The sequence below is a fragment of the Loxodonta africana genome, chromosome 2 (genome assembly GCF_030014295.1).
Source record: "Loxodonta africana isolate mLoxAfr1 chromosome 2, mLoxAfr1.hap2, whole genome shotgun sequence".
Lineage (NCBI taxonomy): Eukaryota > Metazoa > Chordata > Mammalia > Proboscidea > Elephantidae > Loxodonta > Loxodonta africana.
The window spans coordinates 189,341,338-189,368,661 of NC_087343.1; the positions used below are offsets into that span (position 1 = coordinate 189,341,338).

The following is a 27,324-nucleotide window of genomic DNA, read 5'->3' on the forward strand; positions in this document are numbered from 1 at the left end:
AAGAAGAGGAATCAGCAAAGAAGACTGAGAAGGGAACACTGAAATTCCCATGCTCTCCTAGGCCAGGAGAGTGTGGTGTCCTAGAAGACAAGGAAGAAGAGGCAGTCAGATTTGTCTAAAGCTGCCAATGAATCAAGTAAGATGAGGACTGAGAGTCACCCATTACTCTCATTACTGACCATTTAACAACGAGGAGGTTATTGGTAACCTTGAAAAGAGCAGTTGCAGTGGAGTGGGTTTAGAAAAGAATCAGAGAAGAAGAAATGAAGACAGTGAATATATGCAATTCTTCTAAGTAGTTTTGTTACAAAAGGGAGTACTATCTAGCAGGGAAAGTAGGGTCAAAAGAAGGTTTTATAATGGAAGAAATAATAGTATGATCTAATAGAGAGGAGGAAAAAAAGTGATTGCATGGGAGAGGAAAGGGGAGATTGTTGGTGCTTTGTCCTTAAGCAGGTAAGAAGAGATAGGATCTAGATGAACATGTTGAAGAATTGGCCTTTATAGAAGACAGCGTGTATGTGAGCACAAATGCTAATAGATAGGATGGCATAGTAGTGAAAGTCTCTTTTAAGAATATATTCCCACAAGTGAATTGACACATTTTTAAAAGATTTTTAATAAATATTACCAAATTACCCTCTGGAAAGTTACACTAATTTACATTCCTTACAATTTGCTTCATTTCCCACATCCTTATCAACACTACATTGTTTATATTCCTATCCAGCCCTCATAGCTTAGATTCTGTCCCAAACCAGAGACCTTGAATGGTTTGCAGAGAGGCATTCCTGAAGTAAAGAAATGTCAGCAACTTCCAGTTCTCTTCCCATAACTGTTCTGAAGATGAATGAAGACATTAAACCTATGGAGCTGTCACCTAAATATCAAATTTACTTTCATTTTTTAGAGATTAAAAGGAAGAAAGAAAAGGTAAATCGCTGTAGTGGATTGCTTTGTAAGTCAGGAGATAACATTGTTCATACTCTTAGTTCCTCCTGGTACAAGATGCCACTATAGTAAAACCTGCAAAAGCCAGAACCTGTCTAAGGCAGAAACCTGTCAGAGAAGGAAAACTCAAACATTTTCCACTGATAGAGAGCAACAGAAAAGTGGTAAGACTGTACCCTGTCAAGGGCATAAAACTTGTGAGACCCAGAAAAACAAGGCAGTCCTGTCAAGTTCTGGCCCTCCCAGGTTTCACTGTATAGTACAAGAATGTAATAACCAAAATAAATATAAAACTTTGACAACTTAACAACAAAACGACAACCCAGTCATAAAGTGGGCAAAGGACTTGGATAAACATTTCACCAAAGAGGACATTCACATGGCCACCACCCAAATACATGAAAAGATGCTCAGCACCATTAGCCATCAGAGAGATGCAAATCAAAACCACAGTGAGATACCATTTCACTCCCATTGGGATGGCTATGGGTTTTTTTTTTTTTTTTAAAGGGAACCCTCCTGGGGTAATGGTTGAGAGCTACAGCTGCTAACCAAAAGATAGGCAGTTCGAATCCACAGGCGCTCCTTGGAAACTCTATGGGGCAGTTCTTCTCTGTCCTGTAGGGTCACTATGAGTCAGAATCAACTCAACAGCAACAGGTTTTTTGTTTTTTTTTTTTTTGCTTTTAGGATGGCTAAGATTAAAAAAAAAAAAACAACTGAAAATAACAAATGTTGGTGAAGATGTGGGGAAATTGGAACCCTAACCCATTGCTGGTAGGAATGCAAAATGGTACAGCTGTTGTGAAAACAGTGTGATAAAAAAAAAACTGAAAATAGAACTAACGTATGACCCAGTGATTCCACTCCTTTAGGTATATACCTAAACGACTCAAAAACAGATTCAGAAACTTGTATACCAGTGTTCACTGCAGCAGTCTTCACAATAGCCAAAAGGTAGAAACAACCTAAATGTTCATCAGATGAATAAACAAAATGTGGTATGTACATACAATAGAATAGCACTCAGCCAGTAGGACAAATGAAGTCTTGATACATGCTACAATGTGGATGGAGCTGGTAGATATTAGGCTGAGTAAAATAAGTCAATCATAAAAGGACAAATATTGTATGACATCACTTATATAAAGGAGCCCTGATGGCACGGTGGTTAAAGCCATCAACTGCTAACCAAAGGGTTGGAGGTTTGAAACTACGAGCAGCTCTGGGGGAGAAAGATGTGGCATTCTGCTTCCATAGAGACTTACAGCCTTGGAAACCCTATAAGGTTGCTATGAGTCGGAATCGACTCAACAGCAGTGGATTTGTTTTTTTTCGGGGGGGAGGAGGTCACATATATAGGCAAATGTATAGAGAACAAAGTTTATTAGTGGTTACCAGGGGCAGGAGGGAGGAGAAAGGGAGTGGGATTTAATGGTGATGGAAATATCCCATTGATTAAGAGTAGGGTTGCAGAGCTGATTATTGTAATTGCTGTCAATAAGTTGTACACCTATAAAAAGTTGAATTGGTAAAAGTTGTGTAATAGACACATTTACAATGACAAAAAGAGTAGCTGCTGAGGCTGTTTATGTACAGCCAAAGACCTCATGGAATTTGGTTTCTTGGTTTGGCAGTTTAGGGTCACGGTTACATGGGGCATCCCAGTTAGTTGACCTAATAACATGTGTAGTGCTTCTGTTCTACCTCCTAGTATGTTGTGTAGTGCGTGGGATCTTAAAAGCTTGCAAGCAGCCAACCAAGGCACAACAGTTGGTCTCTATTCCCTGGAGCAACAGAGGAAGACTAGTCAGGAATAGGAGGAGGATATGGAATATGCAGCTAATTGCCTTCATGAACAATTGCCTCCTTTGCATGAGACCAGAAGAACTGGATGGTGCCTGGCTACAATTATTGAACATTTTGATCAAAGATTCCATAGAAGAATCCTGATTGAAAGGAAGGAAATGCAGAAAAGAATTTCAAATTCATGTGGATTCTAGACTTTCTGGAGCAGTGGAGGGTAGATGAATCCCTGAAACTATTGCCCTGAGATAATCTTTAAACCTTAAACCAAAAATACCCTCTGAAGTCTTCTTAAAACCAAACAGTGGTTTAGCTGAACTAACTAGTAAAAAAAGGTCTGCCTTGAGAATTGTGCTTTTTGAAGAACTATCCATATGAGATCAAACTGACAACGGCAACTCAAAAGATTAGATAGGAACCTTAGGGGGCAGTGAGTTTATGTTAATGAGGGAGGAACAACTCAGAAAAGGAGGGTGAGAATGGTTGCAAAACTCAAAGAATGTAATCAGTGTCACTAAATTGTACATGTAGAAACTTAAATTGGTGTGTTTTGCTGTATATATTCTCAACAACAAAATAAATAAAATATTTTAAATCGCAAAAAAAAGTATTAAACATCCTACTGTTGCAATGTCATAATGGTATAATAATTACTGTTCTAATTAGTATGGATGTGTCTGACATAGCTTGAAAGACAAAACATGCCTGCCAAACTACAACTTCAATATAGAGATCAAAGCTGTGATTCTACATGATTAATCCTTTTTGATGACAGATTTTCCAGTCCTTGCAATCAGATGTTTTTCCCTATCTGTTCTTGGTCGGTCATCTTTTAATGCAGAATATAGGACTTTTACGTCCCCCATAGGACATCAGCACAAAAAGGCCCCAAAAGAGCACAGTCTACTCTCTCTGACCCTGGCCTCTCCAACAAACCAAAAACGTGTAACCGCCATCCCCCTCCTAAAATAACCATCATACATAAGTAGTGCTATTCTTTCCTGGGAAAGGAGATAGCGGAAATGACTACCTTGGTTTAAATTGAATTTTCGGTAAAGATAGAAATAGCAGTTGAGAACTGACCTATCCTGCAGTATCCTACTTTCTTAGACCTCTCCTGCAGTACCATGCCTGTGCACTGATCTTCCTAGAATATACTCCTCCTTCTCCGAGTCAACCTGGGAAATGCAATTGATCCCTTAGGAGTCATCTGTCCTGTGAAACCTTTCCCCACTGCCCTCCTGCCCAAGAAGAGTTAGTCTCTTAACATCTTGACACAACCTGTCTGGTAACATTCGTCACATTGTATGGCATTATTTATTTACAAATCTATTTCTCATACCAGACTGTGCTCCCTCAGAGCAGAGGTTTTATTTTAATCATTTGTTTATCCCAGCCCCTCACACGTAGTAGCCGTTAAATAAATATTGCCATATTGAATTGAATCTTTATAAAACTTACCATATCTCTGTAAGGTAAGTTGGGATGAGGTCATGAGAGAGGGTACAGAATTTTTTAGTCAATAAATTCAAAGATATGCTTCGGCCTTCCAGACAATGGTTTTGTCATTAAGATGTGTTAAATTATACGCAAATCCTCATGGGCTTCTAAGGCTACATGGAAAAAGACACGTACATGGAAATCTTTCAGTAAGGCAGATCAAGGAGAGCAAACCTTTACCTTGAACTGCTTCTGTGTTTCATGGTCTGCTGGAAGTATTGGTCCTTCTTAACCTATTAGTTAAGGTTACTACTATGTATGTATCAGTCAGGATTCAAACAAGGAAAAAGCACAATTGTATTTATGGAATAGGGAATTTATTTCAGGAATAAGACCTTGTACAATTGTGGGTGAAGATGGGGAAATAGGTCCAAAGTGGAGAGTTCGAAGTTTAGAAAAAAATCACTGATCAGTTCTCCCAAAGCACTGGCGTGGATGGGCCTGCCAGGTGGGATCTTGCAGGGAAATCTAGAAGTTAGGAACATCCAGCTGCTGGAGTGGGACATGCTGGGTGGAGGGTAGGAGGGAGGCTGGTTAGGTGGTATAGAAGTCAGTGGAAGGCTGTTGTGTCGGCACAGCTACTGTTCTGTGAGTGTGCTGTCAAGTGGTTGGTGGCCTGGGGTCACTGGTCAGCAAGGCTGGTAATTTTGGATGCAGAGCAGGGAAGAACAAGGACAAATTAGAACCCAGAGGAATTTCTGCATTTTATTTTCACCACCTCAACCACAGTGACCTCCAGAAAGTCGTGACTGCTGCTTCACTTCCACCTTCCAAATCTCAGGGAAATTTCTCTTTTGGCCTATTCTAGCCCACAACCATAAAGGGAAATGGGTTCTGGGAAACTTAATTCTTGTTCAGCCAGGTTGACAGTATAAAACCACCACAATATATCCTGAATTTTGTAAATAGAATTTAGTTTCAACTTCAGAAGCAGTACTCAGTTGAATAGAAAAAAGCAGTGCTAAAAAACATGTATGACTTTATATTTTTTAAAACAACATTCTTGGATCTTACCTAGTAACATGCCTAGCTAGCACACATTTCAGAAACAAATTGGTTGTAAATGCTAACTACTATAGAAAATTTTAAGGTGATTATACAAAGACTTTTTGTCTTTTGATGGTCAACACAGAATTTAAGCACAGTTGTTTTTATAAACAATCATCTCTTGAGATCTTCTGAAAAGGGATCTAAGGAGGAAAAGGAAGTAATATTTATTGTGCACTTTTTACTGAGTTATAAAAAAAATATATAGCATAGGTATATTAAAGTATGTTACGTGAACTTGGTCCTAAGAGTATAACTCAATGGGTTTTTACAGATTTTTTATGTATATATCCAAAAAAAACCAAAGGGTCGGCAGTTCGAGTCTGCCAGGCGCTCCTCGGAAACCCTATGAGGCAGTTCTACTCTGTCCTATAGGGTCACTATGAGTCGGTATCGACTCGACGGCACTGGGTTTTTACTGGATGAATATATCCATGTGATCACCATCTGGATAAAAATATAGAACTTTTCCAACAACCTTTGATGGGTTGTTTTTGGGCCCTTTGTACTTCCTGGGTGAACTGCCTCATACATTTTTCATTACAGTGGATGGGGCAATTTTTGGAACAATGGTGAGGGGAAGTGAGCATTAGCAGTAAAGTGAAAATGTTAAATAGTCTGCCCCATAACTGCTTTGAATTATATCTGCTTATGTCACTTTCCCTTTCTGCTTTTACCCTAAAACAGGTAATCAGATCCTGTCCCTGGGGAGCCTCTCAAAAGATCAGATTTATCCAATGAAACTCAAGGGCATCTCCATCTGCTATTCGGCTCTCAAATCTGCCTTGTGTGGAAATTATGTCAGCTTTGGCGTCTTCAAGTTGTACGGGGACAACCATTTTGACAGTGTACTCCAGGCCTTTGTCAAAATGCTGCTGTCAGTGTCCCACTGTGACTTACTAGTAAGCACTCATGCATCCTGGGAGTTTCTGTGTGAAATATGAAGTACCACCACCACGGGTTTGGAGTTGTTAGGATGAAGCCAAGGGCGTTAGAATTCGTACCGGAGTATTTTACGTTTTAAAACAGCATACTTGATTTAACATCCAGAATTTGGATAACTATAGTGACTGTATTTATAAATGTGCATTTTAGAAAGCTGCAGCTACCACCTTGTGACAAATTGGTCATCCAGAGTGCTGCAGTTTCTGCATCTAGAGAAAATGTAATTAGCAGTTTCAACTAATTGCTTACAATTATACTCATAATTCAAAAAAGCCTTTATTCCCTAGAGCAGAAAATACAGGACCGGCTGCAGAATCTTCTCCTTCTTTCCATGCTACCCTTTCTGCTCCCCCTGCTGTTTGGCCTTTCTCTCCATTAGAATTCTGGTGTGGTGGAGAGAGTGCTGAACTGAACGTTGAACAGCCTGGTGTATGGCCTCAGCTCTGCCACTCACTAGTCATTTACCTTAAATAAATAAATCACCTTCTCTATTTCTCCAGGCTTCAATTTCCTCATCTTTAAAATGAGGAGATTAAACCAAGTGATCTCTGGGTCCCTTTTCTGCTCTCCTATCTAGTTTCTATGATTTATGTCATTGGTTTTCAAACTCTGAGGCCCTTCAGAATCACCTGGAGTGCTTGTTGGAAATTCAAATTTCCAGGCGCTTCCATTGAGCTATGTCATTATCAGACTTTTTTTTTTTTTTTAACATCTCTGCCTAATTACACAGGAGCCAATATGTGCTCAATATGGTTGCAGCAATTAATTACTTGGGTTACATGGCCAAATATATGCATAGGCCTAGTCCACCTATTCACATCCCAAGGTTACAAGTAAGATCTGGGGGCCATTTCAGTCAACCTGTGTGAGAAATACTCCTTGGCCTTCTAATGGACTAGTGGCGCCCTCTTCCATCTTTCTAAGCTAGTCTTAATAGAACCACATCTCAAGCCAAAGTTGTTAAGCCTTTTATAGTGGATTGGAATGCACATGAAGGGCTGTGCCTGCATGACAGCAATTGCAAAGTAGAAGCTTGAGTTAGACCAGCCATGTGTCACAGCTGCCTCATCGGTGGGACTTTCCACTACAGGTCCAGCAAGAAAACTGATGTGGTTGCAGAATTTTTCTCTCACCCATTTTCTAATAGACAAGCAAAACTCTAGTTCAGCGGGTCACAAACTTTAGTGTGCATAAGACTGTTTTACTGTATGTGTTAAAAATATACATTTCAGGGCCTTACTCCAGAGCCTTTCATTTAGTGATTCTGGAATGGGCCTCAGGAAACTGCATTTTTGGCAAGCACCCCAAGCATTTCTTATGGAGGTGGTCTTAATCTCACCTGAAGAAATGCAGGTCTAGTTTCTCTCTCTTAGGAGAGTTGTCCTTTAATGTTGGTTTGGGCTACATTTGAGGTGTTCCAACTACCTTTCTTGGGTGCTTCTCTTTTGCCTGTGGTATATGGTAAATATTAAGCCATTTACCAAATTATGATTTAGTTAGATGGGTTAACATTGTGTGAACACACAGGAGACTATATGCCAAATTCTATTAAAACAGCAAATTTTGTGTTTAAAAAAAGAAAAAAGATTGCCTAGCCACTATTAAGCCCTGTTCAGTGCTGTAGTATTCCAGAATGGGAAAATAATTTACCCAGGCTCCTAAATTTCATACAGCAGAGATTTACTTGCATTTAAGTGTTAGCTGTATAAGATGAAATTGAAATGCCATATGTACTATAACTTCAAATTAGTGTTTCTAGATTTCAAGAGATTGCTATTATTCCTTTAAATGCTGAATTGGGAATCATTATGTCATTTGTTCTATATATTTATTCGCCTTGTGTTTAGGTAAGTTTACAATTTCCAATATTATAAATGGCAGTTTCCACTGGACTGTAACATGTCTTTGTTTTTCTTCCCTGTGGCTTGACATTTAGTATATCTCTGTGTTGTAGCAATATCGGAAACTGAGCCAGTCTTATTATCCGCTTCTGGAATGTCTCACCCAGGACCACATGAGCTTCATCACCAACTTAGAGCCTCCTGTACTCCTGTATGTTCTCACATCTATCTCAGAGGGACTCACTACTCTTGGTAAGGATCATGGAGAACATTGTTTACAGAGGAAAAACTGGGTCGTGCTCTCTGAATGTATGTGCTTATTGAAATTATCATCCTACCAAGGGGAAAAAGATAATGTGAGCACAAACTGAAAGATTGTTTAATAACTATTACTTTTATAGTATTTCTATATTAAGAAATAAAGTATTTCTATACTGTAAAAGTAATAATAATTTCATAACTATTACAGTAGAAAAATGCCCTTTTTCATATTTTGATAATACAGTTTGTTGTTTTTAAAACAACTTTTATTTAGGTATAATTTATATACAGTAAAATTCACCAGTTTTTAAGTGAATATTTCTGTGAGTCCTGACACATACATATACAGTCATGGAACCTACCCAGTCAAGATACAGAACATTTCCACCAGCACAAAAAGCTCCCTCATGCCCACTTCTAGCCAGTCCCTTCCCCCTATCTCCTGCCAAAGGTAACCACTATCTACTTTCTCTCACTATAACCAAAAACCAAACCCACTGCCGTCGAGTCGATTCCAACTCATAGCTACCCTATAGGACAGAGTAGAACTGCCCCGTAGCGTTTCCTAGGAGCACCTGGTGGATTTGAACTGCCAGCCTTTTGGTTTAGCAGCCAGTAGCTCTTAACCACTACACCACCAGGGTTTTCTCTCTCACTATAGTTTGACCTTTTTCAGAATTTCATGTAAGTGAAATCATTTGTCTTTTGTGTCTGGCCTCTTTATTTAGCATAATGCCTTTGGGATTGATTCACGTTGTTTTCCAAATCAATAGCTAGTTCCTTTTTATTGCTGAGTGGTATTCAACAATATGTATGCCAGTTAGTTTGTTTTATCCATTCACCAACTGATGGCATTGAAGTTGTTTCCAGTTTTGGCTATTTTAAATAAAGCTACTATTAACATTCATGTGCAAGTCTTTATGTGGACATGTTTTTATTTCTCTTGGGTAAATAGCTAGGATTGGGATTTCTGGGTTATATGCTAAGTGTTTTTGCAACATTGTAAGAGCGTGCCAAACTGCTTCCGAAAGTGACCACACCTTTTATTCCCACCAGCAATATAGAGAGTTCCAGTTGCTCCACATCCTTGATAACACTTCCCATTATCAGTCTTTTTAATTTTAGCTATCCTAGTGGGGGTGAAGTAGAATTTCATTGTGGTTTTAATTTCCATTTCATTAATGAATAATTATTAAAGAATAATGATATCCTAGTGAATAATGATGTTGAGCATCTTTTCATGTGCTTCTTTGTCATTCATATATATATTTTCTTGGTGAAGTGTTAGATCACATATTTTACTCATCTTTTAACTGGGTTGTTTGTCTCATTTTTAGGAGTTTATATTCTTGATACAAATCCTTTATGAGCTATATGTTTTGCAAATATTTTCTCAGCCTATGGCTTGTCTTTTCATTTTCTTTACAGTGTCTTTCAAAGAACAAAAGTTTTTAATTTTGAGGTAGTCTAATTTATTATTTTTTCTTTTATGGTTCATATTTTTGTGGTTCTAACCTAAGAAATCTTTGCCCGTCTCAAGGCCATAAAGATTTCTCCTACGTTTCCTTCTAGAAATTTTATAGTTTTAGCTCTTATGCTTAAGACTATGATCCATTTCAATTTTATTTTTATATATACCCAAAAAACCCACTGCCATTGAGTCAATTCCGACTCATAGCGACCCCATCGGACAGAGTAGAACTGCCCCATAGAGTTTCCAAGGAGCGCCTGGAGGTTTCGAACTGCCGACCTTTATGGTTATCAACCGTAGCACTTAACCACTATGCCACCAGGGTTTCCATTTTTATATACAGTATGAGGTAAACATTGAGATTTAAAATATATATATATATGGATATTCAATCGTTCCAGCACCTTTTGTTGAAGAGCATCCTACCCTGTTGGATCACCTGGTCACCTTTTTAGAAAATCAGTTGACCATTTATGTGTTGGTCCGTTTCTGGACTCTATTCTGTTTATCCTTATGCTAACACCATGCTATCCTAATTCCATAGTGTGAAAAATCAGGTGGTGTAAACTCGCTAATTTTTTTTTCCTCTTTTAAAATTCTATTGGATAACCTGAATCCCTTGCCATTTTTATATAAATTTTAAAATCATGTAGTCATTTCTATTTTTAAAAAAAACTAGAAGTTTTGATTGGGATTGCATTAACTGTATAGCCCAATTTGGGAAGAATTGATATATTAACAATATGGAGTGTTTCAGTTCCTGAAAGTAGTATGTCTCTCCATTTATTTAGGTCATTTTTAACTTTCCTAGCAGTGTTTTTGTAGTTTGGAATGTATGCATTTTATATGTATTTTGTTAAATTTGTAACTAAATATTCTGTTTTATGCTGTTGTAACTGGTATTAAATTTCAATTTCCTATTCTTTACCATGATATGGAATACAATTGATTTTTTTTCATGTATATACAGTGACTTTGTGTCCTACAACTTTGCATAACTCACTTATTAGTAGCTTTTTGTAGATTTGTTAAGATTTCCTATATAGATTTGTCTTCAAATAAAGACAATTTTCTGTTCTTCTAATATCTTTGTTTTAATGACAGTCTAATGCCCTCATAAAATGAGTTAGGAAATGTTCCTTCCTCCCCTATTTTCTTGAAAACTTTGTGTAGAATTATTATTTCTTCCTTAAGTATTTGATACAATTCCCTAGTGAAACCATCAGGCCTAGAATTTTCTTTCTTGGAAGGTTTTTAGCTACAAATTAAATTTCTGTAATACATATGGGGCTATTAAGGTTATCTGTTATCATCTCGAGCAACATTTGGTAGTTCGTGTCTTTAAAGGGATTTGTCCATCTCATCTAAAGTTCATTTAACTTTATTGACATAAAGTTATTCATAATATCCTCGTTACCCAATTTGATTACTATAGGATCTATAATAATGTCCCTCTCTCACCTCTGATAGAGGCATTTTGTGTGTCTTCTCTCTTTTTTTGCTTGATCATTCTGGCTAAAGGTTTATCAGTTTTATTGTAAAGAACCAGCTTTTGGTGCCATTGATTTTTCTATTTTTCTTCTTTTCATTTCATCAATTTCAAGTAGAATCTTTATCATTTCCTTCCTTCAGTTTATTTTGCTCTTCCTTTTCTAGTGTCTTTCAGGTAGAGGCTTGTCTTGTTATTGCTAGTTGCCATTGAGTCAATTCTGACTCAGGGTGATCATTGATTTTAAACTTTTCTTCTTTTTCTAATGTGTGCATTTAATGCATTAATCACTGCTGTAGATAAACCTCACAAATTTTGATATGTTGTGTTTTTATTTTTATTCAATTAAAAAATAAATATAATTTCCCTGCTGGTTTCTTCTCTGACTAATGAGCTATTTAAAAGCACATTGTTTAATCTTCAAATAATTGAAATATTCTTGATATCTTTTTGTTATTGATTCTAGTTAAATTCCATTGTGATTATAGAATATACTTTATGATTTTTATGCTTTTTACATTTATTTAGACTTTTTATTGCCCAAAATATGGTAAATGTTCCATGCGCAGTTGAAATGAATGTGTATTCCATGCTTGTTGTTAAGAGTGTTGCATAACCGTCAGGTCTAGTTGATTGATAATGTTAAGATGTCCTATATTCTTACCGATTGGTTGGTTGGTCGGGTTGGGTCGGTCAGGTCGGTCAGCCAGTGCCTACATATTCTATCAATTACCAAGAGAGGAATACTAAAATATCTAACTGTAATTATAAATATTTCTATTTCTCCTTTCAGGTCTATAGTTTTTACATCATATATTTTGAAGCTCTGTTATTTGGCACATATTTCAGATTGTTAGGTCTCTTTGATGAAGATACCCCTTTATCATTATGAAATGACCCTTTTAATTTTTGGTGACTTTTTTCCTATTTAATCTACTTTGTCTCCTATTACTAACTCTTCAACTTTCTTTTGATTGGGGTGAGCATGTTTTTCCATTCTTTTCACGTTTAATCGTTCTATGTCTTTATATTTAAAGTTGGTTTCTTATAAACAGCATGTGTTAGTTTTCTGTTGCTGCTGCAACAAATTACCACAAACTTGGTGACTTACAGTTCTGTAGGTCAGAAGTTGGACTTGGGTCTCAGTGGGCTAAGAGCAAAGCGTCAGCAGGAGTCCATTCCTTTCTGGAGTCTCCTGGGGCAAATCCATATCGTTGCTTTTTCCAACCCCTAGAGACCATACACATCCCTTAGTTTGTGGTGCCCTCCTCCATCTTTAAAGCCAGCAACATTGCGTATCTGTGATCATTTTCCTATAGACACATCTTCCTCTGACTCTGACCTCTTCTGTCTCTCTTTTCCATTTTTCAGGAACCTTGTGATTACCTTGTGCCCACTCAGATAATCATGGATAATCTCTTTGTTTTAGGTCAACTGATTAGGAACCTTTGCCACATAGCCTAAAAAAAAAACCTAACATACTCATAAATTCTGGTGACTAGGATGTAGGTATATTAGCCTAACTCCCAGCATATAGTTGAGTCATACTTTTATATCCAATCTGACAACCTCTGTCCTTTAATTAGTGTTTCAACCACTCATATTTAAGGTAACTATCAGTATGTGTTGGAAACCCTGGTGGCATAGTGGTTAAGTGCTATGGCTGCTAACCATAAAGGTCAGCAGTTCGAATCTGCCAGGCACTCCTTGGAACTCTATGGGGCAGTTCTACTCTGTCCTATAGGGTCACTATGAGTCGGAATCGACTCAACAGCACTGGGTCTGGTTTTGGTATCAGTATGTTTGGGTTTAAATCTGCAGTGTTGCTATTTATTTGCTGTCAATCCCACTGGTCTTTGTTCCTTTTTTTCTTTTTCATGCCTTCTTTTGGTATGAGTTAATTGACTATTTTTTATAAGCCTATTTTTATTTTATATCTACTGTCAGTGTGTATTAGCCATACCTTTTTATTCGTTAGTGGTTACTCTAGGGTTTACAGTCTACATCTTCAAATAATATTATCACAGTTAACCTTCAAATAATCACAGTCTACCTGTCTCCCTCTAGCGCCACCCCTTATGGAATGCAATTACACATATATTATACCTCTTGCTGTTGCCCTACAGCTCACTGATTTTCTATTTATTTTCTTCACACTTATTTCTTCTCTGTGGTCATTTTGAGTAGTTTCTATAGCTATATATTCAAGTTAACTGATTTTTTTTTTCTATAATATATAATCTGCTAGTAACTCCATATGGTACTTTTTTTTTTTTTAATTTTAGATATTTTTATTCTCTGAAAGTTGCATATTGATCTTTTTTTTTTTTTTTTTTATCTTCCATTTTCTCCTTGTTGGGTTCTTGTTTTCCTTTAACCTTGAGCATATGTATAAGATTTATAACAGCTATTTTAACATCCTTGTCTACTAGTGTCATTTCTGGGTCTGTTTCTATTGGTTTATTTTTCTCTTTCTCATGGGCCATATGGTCTCATTTTTTTCATGCTTTCTTAGTTTTTATTGGATGTCAGTCATTGTAAAATTTATTGTTCAGTGCTGAATTTTGGTATATATTTTTAAAGGTTGTGGATTTTGTTATTATGTGCAGTTTAGTAATTCTGAATCAATTCAACTCATTAAGATTAACCAGCAGCCTTTATTTTGGAGTAATTTAGCTCTAGAAGCTGGAAAAGGCAAGGGTCTGGATTTGCCCCAAGAGTCCCTATGAGGACTCTCCAATGCTCTAGGTTTCTCTACAAACTAATCCCAGCTCTGTGTGACCTTCAGGAATTATTTGACCTAGTGCTTTCCAGTGGATCTTTCTCCAGCCTTGGGGAATTTCTTTTCACACATGCCCAGGTCATTGTGGAGAAGAAAACTATGGGGAACTCCTTTGCAAATCTCCAGAATGCTATCTTTTCACAGTCCCTATTCTCCAGTACTCCGTCCCATAAGTTCTAACTGTCTCAGCCTTCCCAAACTCCATTCGTTTCTCTTCAGCTCAGTGAGGCCACTTGGCATTGTTTGGGTTCTCTCTTCTTGGCCTACAGCCTGGAAACTGCCTCTAGGCAGTAAGCTTGAGCAGTTGTAAGTACTACCTCATTTGTTTCCCTCTTCTCCGGTTTAATAGTTTTGCACTGCTTGTTGTCCAATAATTGAAAACCATTGTTTCATATATTTTGTCCTATTTTCTAGTTGTTTATGACAGGAGAGCAATTCTCGTAGCAGTTAATCCTTAATGGACAGAAGCAGAAGTCTTGTTGTCTTTATTATTACAGTTTGGCTTGACATTCTTTTATTTCACATCATAGTAATACTTGAGGAGCTTGAATTAGTTGCAGTCAGCTATGTTGTTGCTCAAAATGTGGTCTTAGTTGGGTCTGGAATCTGCGTTCTTAACAAGGCTCTCAAGGGAATTTTGACAAAGTGGCATTATGGAGGGAATACTCAACTTGGATTTAAGTCCCAGTGCTGCTACTTCTTAAGTGTGTGACTGTGGATACCTATGCTGTCACAGGTGTTTTTATGTGTGAACTTGGCTTATTTCACTCTCAGAACCACCCTGCATACCAAAACTGGGCCAGGTGCTCTAATAAGTCTGTATGTCCTTACTTGCTACTTGATTGCAAGCTTCTGAAGGACAGGAATAATGTCTTAATCACCACTTTATTCCCAGTGCCTCATATATAGTAAATGCTCAATAAATGCTTATTGAAGGCATTAATTAGATATTATTTCATTATACAGATGAGTAAGCTGTGGCTCAGAGAAGTGAAACAACTTGCCTAAGGTCATGCAATCAATAAGTGCCTGATCTAAGGGTTTTTCTAACTCTGAAATCCATTCCTCTCTGCTACACTACCTTGCTAGGTCTACCTGATAAAGGTCACAGTTTTGATGACTAGATGCCTGGTAGAAATGATCTTGCTTGCATTCATGATTTTATCTACAGCCTCTTGTATTGCAGCAAGTTGGCATTATAACCATTGGACAATTCTGGCGGATTAATTATGTCCTGTGTCTTTTAAAAGGAGGACTATTTAGAGTGTTGAAAGTAGCCACTTGGGTTTCTCCTTTCCCAACAATGATAAATTTGCCAAGAGGCATTTATAGGTATTGTTTGGGTTACAAGCAGGTTTCATATTTACTATAGCCTCAATGGAAAAAGTGGGAGGGAGGTACTATACAGAAAAGATGAATCACTGATGGAGTCGTGACTAGCCTAATATGCTTAACATGATATAAAAATGTTTTAATTAATCATTCATTAGCATTTTGATTTCAGGTCAGCTTTTAGATGAGGAAAGAGAAAGGTGAATGACAAAAGAGATTATATTTTCTATTTTTAATCACTCATACTTTTACACACAGAGACCAAACACAGGGCTTACAAAAAGCTACTCTCAATTAGTAATGGCTCTCAATCATTTATTCAACAGTTATCCATTGTGCACATATTATGTACTAGGTACCATTCTAGACTTTGGTGGTACTGAAGGGAATAAGGCAAATAAGGTCCCTACTCATGTGAACCTTGTATTCTAGTGGGGAAGGATAAGCAGTAAATAAGCAAACAAACAGGAAAATATCAAGTAACGATAAGTGGTAAACAAGGATTAAAATAGGGTGTGAAAAAGTCATCAGTGAAGCCTCTGAAGATTAGCCATAGCCAGGACAGGAGTGTATTCCAAACAGAAGAAAAGGATAGCTCAAGGAAAGGTGAGGGCAAACAGGAAGTTGAACAAACTAGAAACCACTAGATTTTCACTCGTAAAGTTCATTATTAATGAAACGTATGTAAAGAATAAAAGAGGGTAAGTTGTTATTTTGAACACATTTAGAATTGAATGGAATATGTGGCATGAATGTAATATGGGAGTAAAAGATTCAGGAAATATTTATAAATATAGAGACCTCGTACATTGTTTCTCCCACCAAAGAAAATGCTTAAGGGCGAAAAGGGCTATGAATTAGCTAAGGAGACTGACAGTCTTGGTGTCTAAGGGGTTGGAATATTCAGGAAAACATATGGGAATTGAAAAGGAAAAACCTTCTTTGAAAAATGAAGACAACTTGAAGCACTTACGGATGAAGGTAAAAGACTACAGCCTCCGGCATGGATTATACCTGAATGTAAAGAAAACAAAAATTCTCACAACTGGGCCGATAAACAGCATCATATAAATGGTGAAGAAATTGAAGTTGTCAAGGATTTCATCCTTCTTGGATCAACAGTCAACACCCATGGAAGCAGCAGTCAGGAAAGTAAAGGATATATTCCACTGGGAAAATTTGCTGCAAAAGACCTTTTTAAATCTTAAAAAGCAAAGATGTCACTTTGATGGCTAAAGGTGCACCTGACCCCAGCCGTAGTCTTTTCAGAAACCTCATAATGCATGGGAAATCTGGACAATGAAAAAGGAAGGCTGAAGAAGAATTGACACATTTGAATTGTGTTGGCAAAAGATATTGAATATACCATGGACTGCCAGAAGAACAAACAAATCACTCAAGAGAGAAGTACAGCCAGAATGCTCTGTAGAAGCAAGGATGAGAAGACTTCATCTCACATACTTTGGACACGTCATCAGGAGGGACCGATCACTGGAGAAGGACATCATGCTTGATAAAGCAAAGGGTCAGTGAAAAAGAGGGAGACCCTCAGTGAGACAGACTGACACAGTGGATACAACGGTGGTCTCAAACATACCAGGTGTGAGGATGGTGCAGGATTAGGCAACATTTCGTTCTGTTACACGTAAGGTCAGTTGGAGTCGACTCAACAGCATCTAACAACAGCAACACTGTGTGTCAGGCACTGTGGCACAATCTTTACACTATCTTACTTCTCACAATACCTTGCAAAGTAGGTAATATTGAGCACATTTTACAGAAGTGCAAATTGAAGCTCAGTCAAGTGAGATATCTCAAAGATACAGATTCAGACCTAGATCCACCTGTTCCCAAAACCACTGCACCACGCAATCATTTCTGAAATTGCCTTTGAGACCATATCTTTTCAAAACCTTTATCCTCCCTTCTATGATGGGAAGTTTTGAATCAAAGCCAAATTTCAACTCAGACAAATTATCATTCTTCTTGGCTCTCAGTTACGCAACTCTTTCCTACCCAGGTAACTTTTCACAGCAGCTTTCGGTGATGGGTCTTAGTGAGCAGGAGGGCTATCAATGATGCCTGGGCTTCCTGTGGAGCCTGGTTGCAGGAGGAAAGGAGCGCTTGGTTGTTTTCAGTGCCAAACAAGTTGCTAGAGAGGGCAAAGTGCCTATTAGGCTTAAAAATTATTTCCAGAATTATCTAAATAATGGATGGAATCCTCTGTAAAGGATCTAAACACCAAGAACTAGAACAAAATATGAAAAGTCATGACTTCTGCCCATCCTTTTATATCAGGAAAATTTCATTGTTTGGCTCTAACACAATAGCTTGAGCTGAGAATAAAGAAAACCAATAATAATACATAGTCCTCACTGCTATTCATTCTGTTTTTGACCAGATGCCCTCTGATCCTTGTGATTCCACACTTTTAAATCTACCCTGAAATAACATTTATCCTTTTCAAAGCCCCCAACCATAAATCAGCTATAATGGAATCTCTTCTCCTGGCTTTTATTGCAAGGACGTATGCTCCAGCCTTCATGTCTAAAGTGTTTACCTGGCTTTTTCACAGCCAATTCAGTGGATTAGAACCTTTTAATGCAACCTGCATGGCATGTGGTCACCAAGGCTACGTGAAGTCTTTATAATTTTTGTATGATTGATAGCATATTGCTCTTCACAGTGAGAGGAATCTTATCTATTTCCTGCTTACTTCCTTTTGTAGATGTTAAGTTACTTAATCTGTTTACTTTTTATGATTGGGACTTCAAAGGTATAAATGTGATGGAGGAAAGCAACCAGGCTCAAAAAGTCTGTGTCCGACTCCTGGCCTATGTAGTTTTCACTATACTCTGCTACCTCCGGGATTAGAAAACCCAAGCTCCCTTTTCTAAAAAGTAACCCAGTTATCTTGCTTCTTGAATACCATAAACCCCACTGCCATCGAGTCGATTCTGACTCATAGTGACCCTATAGGACAGAGTAGAACTGCCCCATAGAGTTTCCAAGGAGTGCCTGGCTTTCGGAAAAAAGAAAGCCCTTTTCTTAAAAGCCTCATATCTCCAGTTTCCCAAAACCATTGTCCATGCTACCCTTTACTCAACCTCTGATGATACTGCATGAGCTACCATTATTCTATTTTAAATGCATATATCTGTCTGGATTTCAAAATTTGCCCCCAAAATCTCCCGCTTTCTATTTACCATGGCGTTTCTTTCCAAAATGATCTATGTGAGAAAGTTTTAAACTCTGGTCTTATATCAGTACTGGGTATTATTGCTAAATACAACTCAAGCCCTTCTCTAGAAAACGTTCTCAAATTAGCTTTGCCTACCCATTCTTTAATTAATTCAGCTAATATTTTACCTCTGATCTATGACAGGCACACATCAGCCTCAGAGCCTCAGAGATGAATAAAAAACTGTATTCCTCACCCCCCCCCCAAAAAAAGCCTACTGCCATCAAGTTGATTCTGACTTGTAGCGACCCCATAGGACAGAATAGAACTGCTTCATAGGGTTTCCAAGGCTGTAATCTTTACAGAAACAGACTGCCATGTTTTTCTCATGCAGAGCCGCTGGTGGGTTTGAACTGCTGACCTTTAGCAGCCAAGTGCTTTAACCACTGCACCACCATTTATTCCCTAGGAAGTATATAGTCTACTGTTTCCCAGACCTACTCTCCCAGTCTACTTCCCCTCTTCTGAGTCTACCATATTCACCATTTTTAATTTTTCTCTTGTAATTGTTTCTCTTACTAATCATAAACTGCCAGGGATCACGTCCAAGTGTTGCCATTAGCCAGAAAAATCTGGGTAGCATCATGCTATGAATCGAAATCATAGACTTTGGGTAAACTACTTAATAATCTCTGTGCTTCAGTTTTCTTGTTTGAAAAATTTCAGTCGCAATACCTACTATACAAAATAATTAGAAGTAAATGGAATGATGCTTTTAGTGTACAAAGGAGATACTCAACAGATGGTTGCTCTATCCTGTCACTTAATTGCTCAGAAAACCTACAGCTAACACCTATTTGACCTTCCAAGTTAAATGTAAATATGGCAGCCCACGGTTGGGTGCCCTAAGTAAAACCCCAACCTCCTCTGTATGACGTGTACACTTTTCTCTCACGGAAACCAAAAGTCCTGCTCCCCAAACACACTCTCCTTTTTTCACCACCGAAGGCAAACCAGTAGTAACTTCTGTCTCTTGAGTGCCTGTTGTGTGTTTAAGAGGGCACTGATGCTTACATATATTTTTGCTTAATATCTAATTTTAATGTACTGGCTAAGAGTACGGATCCAGAGTCCAAATCCTTGTTTACTTTCAGACCATGGCTCCACAATCTTCTAGTAATATGACACTGGACAATCACAGAATCTCTGTAAGCCTCAGTGTCCTGGCCTGTAAAGTGGAGATAATAATACTAACCATTATAGTGTGGTGTGGGGATTAAATATCACACATGTAAAGCACTTAGCGCAGTAACTAACACTCGCAATAAATATCAGCTATTTTTGTTATTGCTGTACTTTGTTTTCTTCCCATATAGCTCTGGAAGGTATTTTATAAATGGTGAGAAAGGTTAAGTGGCTGTTTCAAAGTAACAACACAGCAAGTAATTGGAAATGGAGTTTGGGACCAGAGCTGTCTGCCTTTAAAGTCCATGCCTTTCCCACAACACTATGCTAATCTCTGTCTGAAAACCATCCTTCCTTATGCCTAACTGGAATAATCTTTCAGTTGGGCATATCTAGGTATTACCTTGTTTTTACAAAGCATTGTGCTAGAGTAGCTTTATATGAAATCGTGAGCTATTTGACACCAGGGTGGTGGTTGGGCCCCTGCCTCCCCTGATGCAGAGCACTTTGTACCAAGTAGATAACAAAGTTACTTGAATTGAATAGTAGAGGGTTGTTGTGAAGACCTTTAAGGTCACAAGTGGGAAATTCTGTTCAGTACGATCCAGGAATCATTTACTTACTAATGTGTCTCTAAGCCAGGCCCTGTGGTAGATACTGGGTTTAAGGAGCTAAACAAGGCAAAATCCCTGCCCTCAAGGAACTTACAGTTTGGTAAAAGTGCTTCGAAACTAGAAAGCGATTTTGTCTTAATGGAGGCAGAATAACTAATAGATGAAACAAACACTTCAGCAATGTAAATGAATTCTCGTTTATTGTTTGTGCAGATACAGTTGTCTCCTCCAGCTGCTGTACCAGTTTAGACTACATCGTCACCTACCTCTTCAAGCACATAGCTAAAGAGGGCAAGAAGCCACTACGATACAGAGAGGCTACCCAGGATGGTCAGAGACTATTACACTTTATGCAGCAAAACCCAGATGTCCTGCAGCAGGTAACTGGTGGTTGGTCACCTGGTGGCTTAAGAAATATAGTTTCCCAGAAGCCAACCTGGCCCCTGAATATCTCTTAGAGCAACCAGTCTTCCCAAGATTTTTTACCAGTTACTCTTAAAGAATATTGTCCCTGAAAGTGGGATAGTGTGCTAGCTTCAGGATTAACCCACCCTCAAGAAACCCCTAGGTGTTTCATCTCACCTCAGCGAAGCTAGACTTTAAAAAGAGGACAGCTCTTTCAGAGACCTCAGAGAAGTATAGGGCCAAGCTGCAACTAGAAACGGTTGACCTCTGACTTCTTTCCTGGAGCCTCTGATAATGTCGTAAGTTTGTCTTGTGAGCCCTCTGGTATACTGGGAAACTACCTTTTGCTGGGCTCCTAGTCTGTGCCGTCGTCCCATAGTTGGTACTTTTCCCATTTAAAGAGGAGAAATCAGGGTTCAGGTAGATAGTGTTCCTAAGAGCATTTAATAAGTAACAAAATCTCAATTTTTTTCTTTATTTTCAAACATGTTTTCTAACTGGCTAAAATGGGCTAGGTCCAAGTTTAACACTGGGAAAAAAATAATATTTCTACAAATCATAATAACAGCATGCATTTAAAAAATGAATATACATATAGGAAATGTTTTAATGATAACAATACCGGTTTTCCATGAAGATACTATCACTATGATATTTTTTAATTCCACTAAATTTGGAAGATATTTTCACACTATTTTCAGTTGTTTTATTCTCACCAAATCATATGTACAAATGTAAACACTTCAACAGTGTCTTGCTACATGATCATTAACCAACAAATAAGTCACCTACAATCAGCAGGAAAATGTCACTCTGGATGGGAAATGATGAAAGTGGAATGAGACGGCCATGTCATTTTTTGCTAATATTTAAATGATTCACTTGTGATGTTTCAGTTACCCAGTTATTTTCCATGGAGGTGGAGGCAATTAAGATATTGTGTAACTAGACAAAGGACTGTAGGCCTCTAACTATTTGGTATGACCCTAGAATTGTTATGACATATTCGTAATACAGTAAAGGAAACCCGTTGAACCCGGTGCCATCGAGTCGATTCCGACTCATAGCGACCCTATAGAAGTAAAGGAAGAGGACATTTATTGAGGACTCACTATGTACAAGGTATAAGAACCAGTAAGACTCATAAGACAATCTCTCAAAAAGTTTCCTTTCAGGGAAGACAGAGAGAAACAAGTAACTACCCAGTTATATGATAATTTAATTAATATATGATGCCAGAGTGAGTGACACAGGAGGAGGGGACTGTCAGAAAACTCTTCTCATTTAGTAAAAGAAAAATCCATCACCGTCGAGTCAGTTCCTGCTCATAGAACCCTCTAGGACAGAGTAGAACTGCCCCATAGGGCTTCCAAAGAGTGGCTGGCTAATTCGAACTGCTGACCTTTTGGTTAGCAGCCAAACACTTAACCACTGTGCCACCAGAGCCCCTTTGGTCCCACAACAACCCTGAAATGTGAATATCATCATCCCCATTCTACAGATTAATAAACTGAGGTGTGGAGAGATGAACTGGGAAGTAATGGGGTTGGGATTTGAACCAGGGTCTGTCTAGCTTAAAAGCCAAAGTATTTACTACTTACACTATTGATTCTCAAGGAGATAGTTGCTGGGGTTAACATCTCAGATTCACCTGAAGAGCTTTTCAAAATATATATGCTGTCAAGATTTGATTGCACCCTTCCTCTCCTCTCTCCTACCCTGCCCCTTGCAGTAGCTAGCCACTGGTACTGGGGGGAGTACATCCTAGCCCTCAAGCGTTTTGGCATGGAGAAGGTTAAGAACCACTGACGTAGGCAGGTAGCCACTGGAGAAAATAAATACCCGTGAATTGACCAAGAATCAGACCCAGCCCCCACCCGCCATGGCAAGCAGCAAGTCCACCACCCAATCACTCCCGCCAGCCCTCGGCCATAATCACAGTGTTGTCCCATAAACTTTGGCAGAAACTTTTAAGTTGGTAGAAAATTTTAGCAAAAATCAATAGACTGTGGTCCTCAACAAAATACCATCAGACTGCAGAGCAAGTAATGTGGTTGTGCAGGAGACAATCAGGTTTGTCTTCACTCAGAATTACTGTGCATTTGTTGGTTTAAGTAATTTCTGTGTGTTAATAATACTTGGTAATGCTTCACTTTATAGCATATGACTAAGTAGTGATGTATCTTTATTAACAGTAGAATACATTCTATTTATTTGGAATGTAGGCTTTCAGAGAGCATTTTAAATATTGATGGCTGGTCTCTGGTAGTCAGCATAAACATGATTTGCATTAGCACCAGGTTATATCATCGTGAGTGCCTCTGATGTCAGCCACTGGGCATAGTAATATCTGACATCATCTCCTTAGGTCGCTGACAACTTTGACCTCTATTCTTATGCACAGTTTCTATCGTCTCAAAAGCTCTTTTGAATTGATTTGAAATTTTGACTCTTCCCTTTATGAGGCAGTAAAATTGATAATTATTCAGATGGGAACTGAGCACTGAGTGAAAAATCAATTCCACCCGCTTTCTGCTGCGTATAAAATTACTTCTGAGTCGGCTGGACTGAACGGATGGCCGGAGTAAAAGCAGCAGGCAGGAGTAGTGGGAAGAATTAGCTGGACAGAGCTAATAGCCTGAAGGGAAGGACTTGGAAAAGAGGGAGTGGGCCAGTTGGGGGTTATTATGAGCAGGGATGGGTCCCATTGATCATCTGTTTACATCAGCTTTCCAAGACCTTATAAATCAGCCCTGAAGAGCAGCAGAACCCAGGATTCATCCTCTTACCAGAGGGACTCTGTATTAGATTATTCTCATTTTCACACTCAGATGAAAAGTAAGCCATTGATTATTCATTGGTTGCCCATTAAATGCTGTTTTTATAGATGATTTGCCTATCACAGAAGGTAATGAACAAGGTTGCTGCTTCATAACTCAAGGTTTCAGTTTTCAAGGCATCTGTGTCGGTTAAGTAATGCCTAACCCTATTAAAAGGAATAGGTTACAAATTGCTTAACAGCGCTGAAAAACTAGACCCTAATGACTAATTGTGCTTGGAGTTTAGAGAGGGTTTGTCAGCTCTTTAAACTAAACTGATGCAATGATACTGCAATTATTTACTAGTTTGAGCTGTTTTTTTCCCCCAGCCTGAACCTATTTTGCGGAAGCCTAATTGCATGAAGAGAGTGTCAATTCCAAATTGCAAAAGCTGTCTCCTCAAGTTTCCATAGTAAACCGACCATGAACCTATATAAAGAGATTTTGAACATTCTTATAGGCCTGTGCATTTGTATGCAGCAGCCTGGGAAAAAGACATTTTAAATGCCTCTCACCTGGAAATACGTTTATTATGACCGGCTATGCAGCTTTACATCTTCCATGTTTTTAAAAACACCCTCCAAATAAGCCATCTTCCATATTTTGCAAGCAAATCTGACTTGGAAAGCATTAAAATTCAGTCCGTTTGAAGACCCATTGTAATTAACTTCATCTATTTTATTTCAAGTAAGAATCATTGTTTCAGCAGCATTGCTTTGGCTTAACAATTGAGAAAAATTCAGTTATGTTAATTAAGGGCAAAAATTCCTCAAGTGTTTTCATGTCATTATGAGGATAAGCTAAAAATTTAAGAACAGACCAACAGTAACAGTGATTAGGCATTGATCTGTTAGAGTAATTTCAAACATAACATTTCCATGAAATTTTTTCAGTTTCATCACTGGTCATGGTAAGTGTTTGCATCTGTAACCCATAGGTCAGCATTCATTTAGTTCTGTCACAGAGTGAAAGATGTGCCCAAATTGGCTGAACTAAGGAACATGTTTCATAGAACTGGAGGTGCATTTCAGAGGCACGACTGATTGTTTTTGAGATGTTAAGGGCACTGATGCTGAATGCTGCTCTGATCAGAATTTCACCTGAAATGAATTGCTCTAGAAAGAGTAGCACCTTCCACAGAAGTAGAGCAGGAGTCATGTGTTTATCAGCAGTACTGAGTAGATTATGCAGTGAGCTTATTAATAAGGTATTTTTTAGCAATTATAGTCTCTAAAATCTAACTACATTGTCTCTAAAATCTAAATACACGGAATGGAGGAATTAGAACATTTAGGTTTGAACTTTTCTCACCCTTCAGCTGTTTATCTACTTTGCTCAAGCCAGCTGTACTAAAAACCGAAATAATTATCATTCTTTTTTTTTTTTTGCTAACGTGGCATTTAACTACAAATTGTGAAGAGCTGTCAGGAGCTATAAGAATCATGCTTCAGAAGGGACGTAAGCTAAAAGAACATTCACCCTTTTCCTCAATCAGTCAGTCAATCAATGAAAATTGCTTTTGTATAGTGCTCTTCATGACATGCATCCCAAAGTGAATTACAGCAAAAGGGAAATCATCTGCTCTTTTTTCATTTCTGTGTTTAGATTGAAATGATATTGCTCAACATTTTGACATACTGTACAAGACATATTTCATGCTTAAGATTTCAGCCCGTAATACTAAGTAGCAGAAAGTGCAGTCGCATATTTAACTGATAGCGAGACTTCGGCCTGTAGAGCCTCAGCAAGATGCTCACAGTAGAAAACACTTAAGTAGATGAAACATATTCACATCTCTTATCTTCTTCAAAAAAGAATAATTAGCCAAACTTGGTAATACTAATAATAAAGACATTTATAGTGATCTTTAAATAAAAACTGTGCCCCCTGTATAACCCATTAGCTCCAACTGGTTGGTTTGTAACTTTATTATCAAAAATATGACAGGAGATTAATATCAAAAATACAAGCTGAAAGGACATTCACAACTGGATCAGAGGGTGACATGGATTTAAAGGAGAGAAGCAAGGGATATGCCTTTAGGCACTTAAAGTGGAAAATTTTCATGATAAAGTTGATTTTTTCACATGCTGCTGCAATCTTGGTCTTCATAGCAAACTATGTATGTATTATACACAGTGGTTAAGAGCTCGGCTGCTAACCAATCGGTCAGCAGTTCAAATGCACCAGTCAATCCTTGGAAACCCTATGGGGCAGTTTCTGCTCTGCCCTATAGGGTCACTATGGTTTGTTTAGGAAAAGAAATAATATTGGCAAAATTTAAGTGCTTACGATGTGCAAGTACTAGCTTAAGCTCTTTCTTTACATGTGTGTTATCTAATTTAATCATCACAGTATCTCTGTGAAGCTATAGTGTTATTGTTGCCATTTTACAGAGGCACAGAAGGATTAAGTAACTTTCCCAAGGTCACATGGTCAGTAAGTGGAAGGACTAAAATTTTAACACATGCCTGTTTATCTCCAGAGTTCACATACTTAACCACGAAAGTTTCTGCTCCGTAGTTTGTTTGGTAGGTGCTAATCTGAAGGAGTTTGTATGTTTTGAACACTCACAATGGGGCAAGTTGAGCTTTCAGTAAATTCCACTGGAGCTGTCCTTGGGGTAGAATGATTTAGAACAGTCACCCTACATCCCAACTTTGTGTTGCACACAGGACGAAACAGATGGGCAGTGACCCAAGGAGGCAGCGGGCAAGGGAGAGGGAGGTTGCTTTGCCAGCTGGTGCAAAAAAAGCCCTGTGGCTCTCACCATTGCTAAGGCAGAGCTTCTGCTGTCTTCTTCTACACCCATACTCATTCATTCATTCTCTAGCCAGACAGTGAGGGTGCACGATTTAGCAGGACATGCATCCTTAAGAAGGTCAGAGTCAAATAATATAACTGTCTCATGATACTCTTTTGTGACTTTAATGCCTTTGAGGTAGCTGTTGAAGTTTACTTTAACTTGATTGCTGTAGGCTAGAAATCAATATGGCAGTTGTAAGATGAAGGTCAGGAAGCAACATGTGCTTTGCATCAGTCCCCCATACCCAGCATATCTTCAGACTTGTCCTGACCCTCACCACTGATTCATCCCTATAGAATGCCATCGTTCACCTCTTTCTGGTTGTAAACAGCTGTTCTTTTCTAAAGGAAGCTCCTACCATTGAGTACTGGTAGCTCTATTGGTGGTCATTCTTAAGGGCCTCTCACATTTGTTAGAGTACATCTGACACCTGATTCCCTTTGAGAATTTCTCTCCCCCTCCTAACCATTACACAAGGTATCACAAGCTAAGATGCCTATAGGGGCCTAGCAGATAACATTAATGAATGAAGTAGACTAGGAAGAAACCTAAAGTTGAGTACACATCCCTGTCTAAAAGGGGCAGTCTCTACTATCTGTTGCCATGTAAGAAGGTAAGTCCCAGTGTTGCCAGATATACTGAAGCTCCCCCGCCAAGATAAGCCAGAAATCCAGATGCTTAAATATTGCCACTGATTGAAAGTTAAAAAAAAAACCACTCTGTAAGCCAACACTGTAGGTCTGGCTCCCAGTTCACCATCTCTGTATCATGTACCTTCCAGGATTTCAGAATGACGATCTCACACTACACATCCCTTGTATTTCTCACAGTTATCCCCTGTAGCACCGCTATGGTGGTATTTTTATTTCTCCCTGATTTTTTGGTAATT

General features: G+C 38.4%; 1 protein-coding gene across 1 annotated transcript in view; it reads left to right on the forward strand.

The window, feature by feature from the left end:
* Positions 1–27,324, forward strand: part of LOC135227201 (ran-binding protein 17-like) — an 88,692-nt gene that overhangs the window by 35,114 nt on the left and 26,254 nt on the right. The window contains exons 7-9 of the mRNA XM_064279110.1: positions 5,992–6,206; positions 8,204–8,342; positions 20,619–20,785. Of these exons, the coding sequence (XP_064135180.1) occupies positions 5,992–6,206; positions 8,204–8,342; positions 20,619–20,785 (521 nt within the window). The remainder of the gene's footprint in view (positions 1–5,991; positions 6,207–8,203; positions 8,343–20,618; positions 20,786–27,324) is intronic.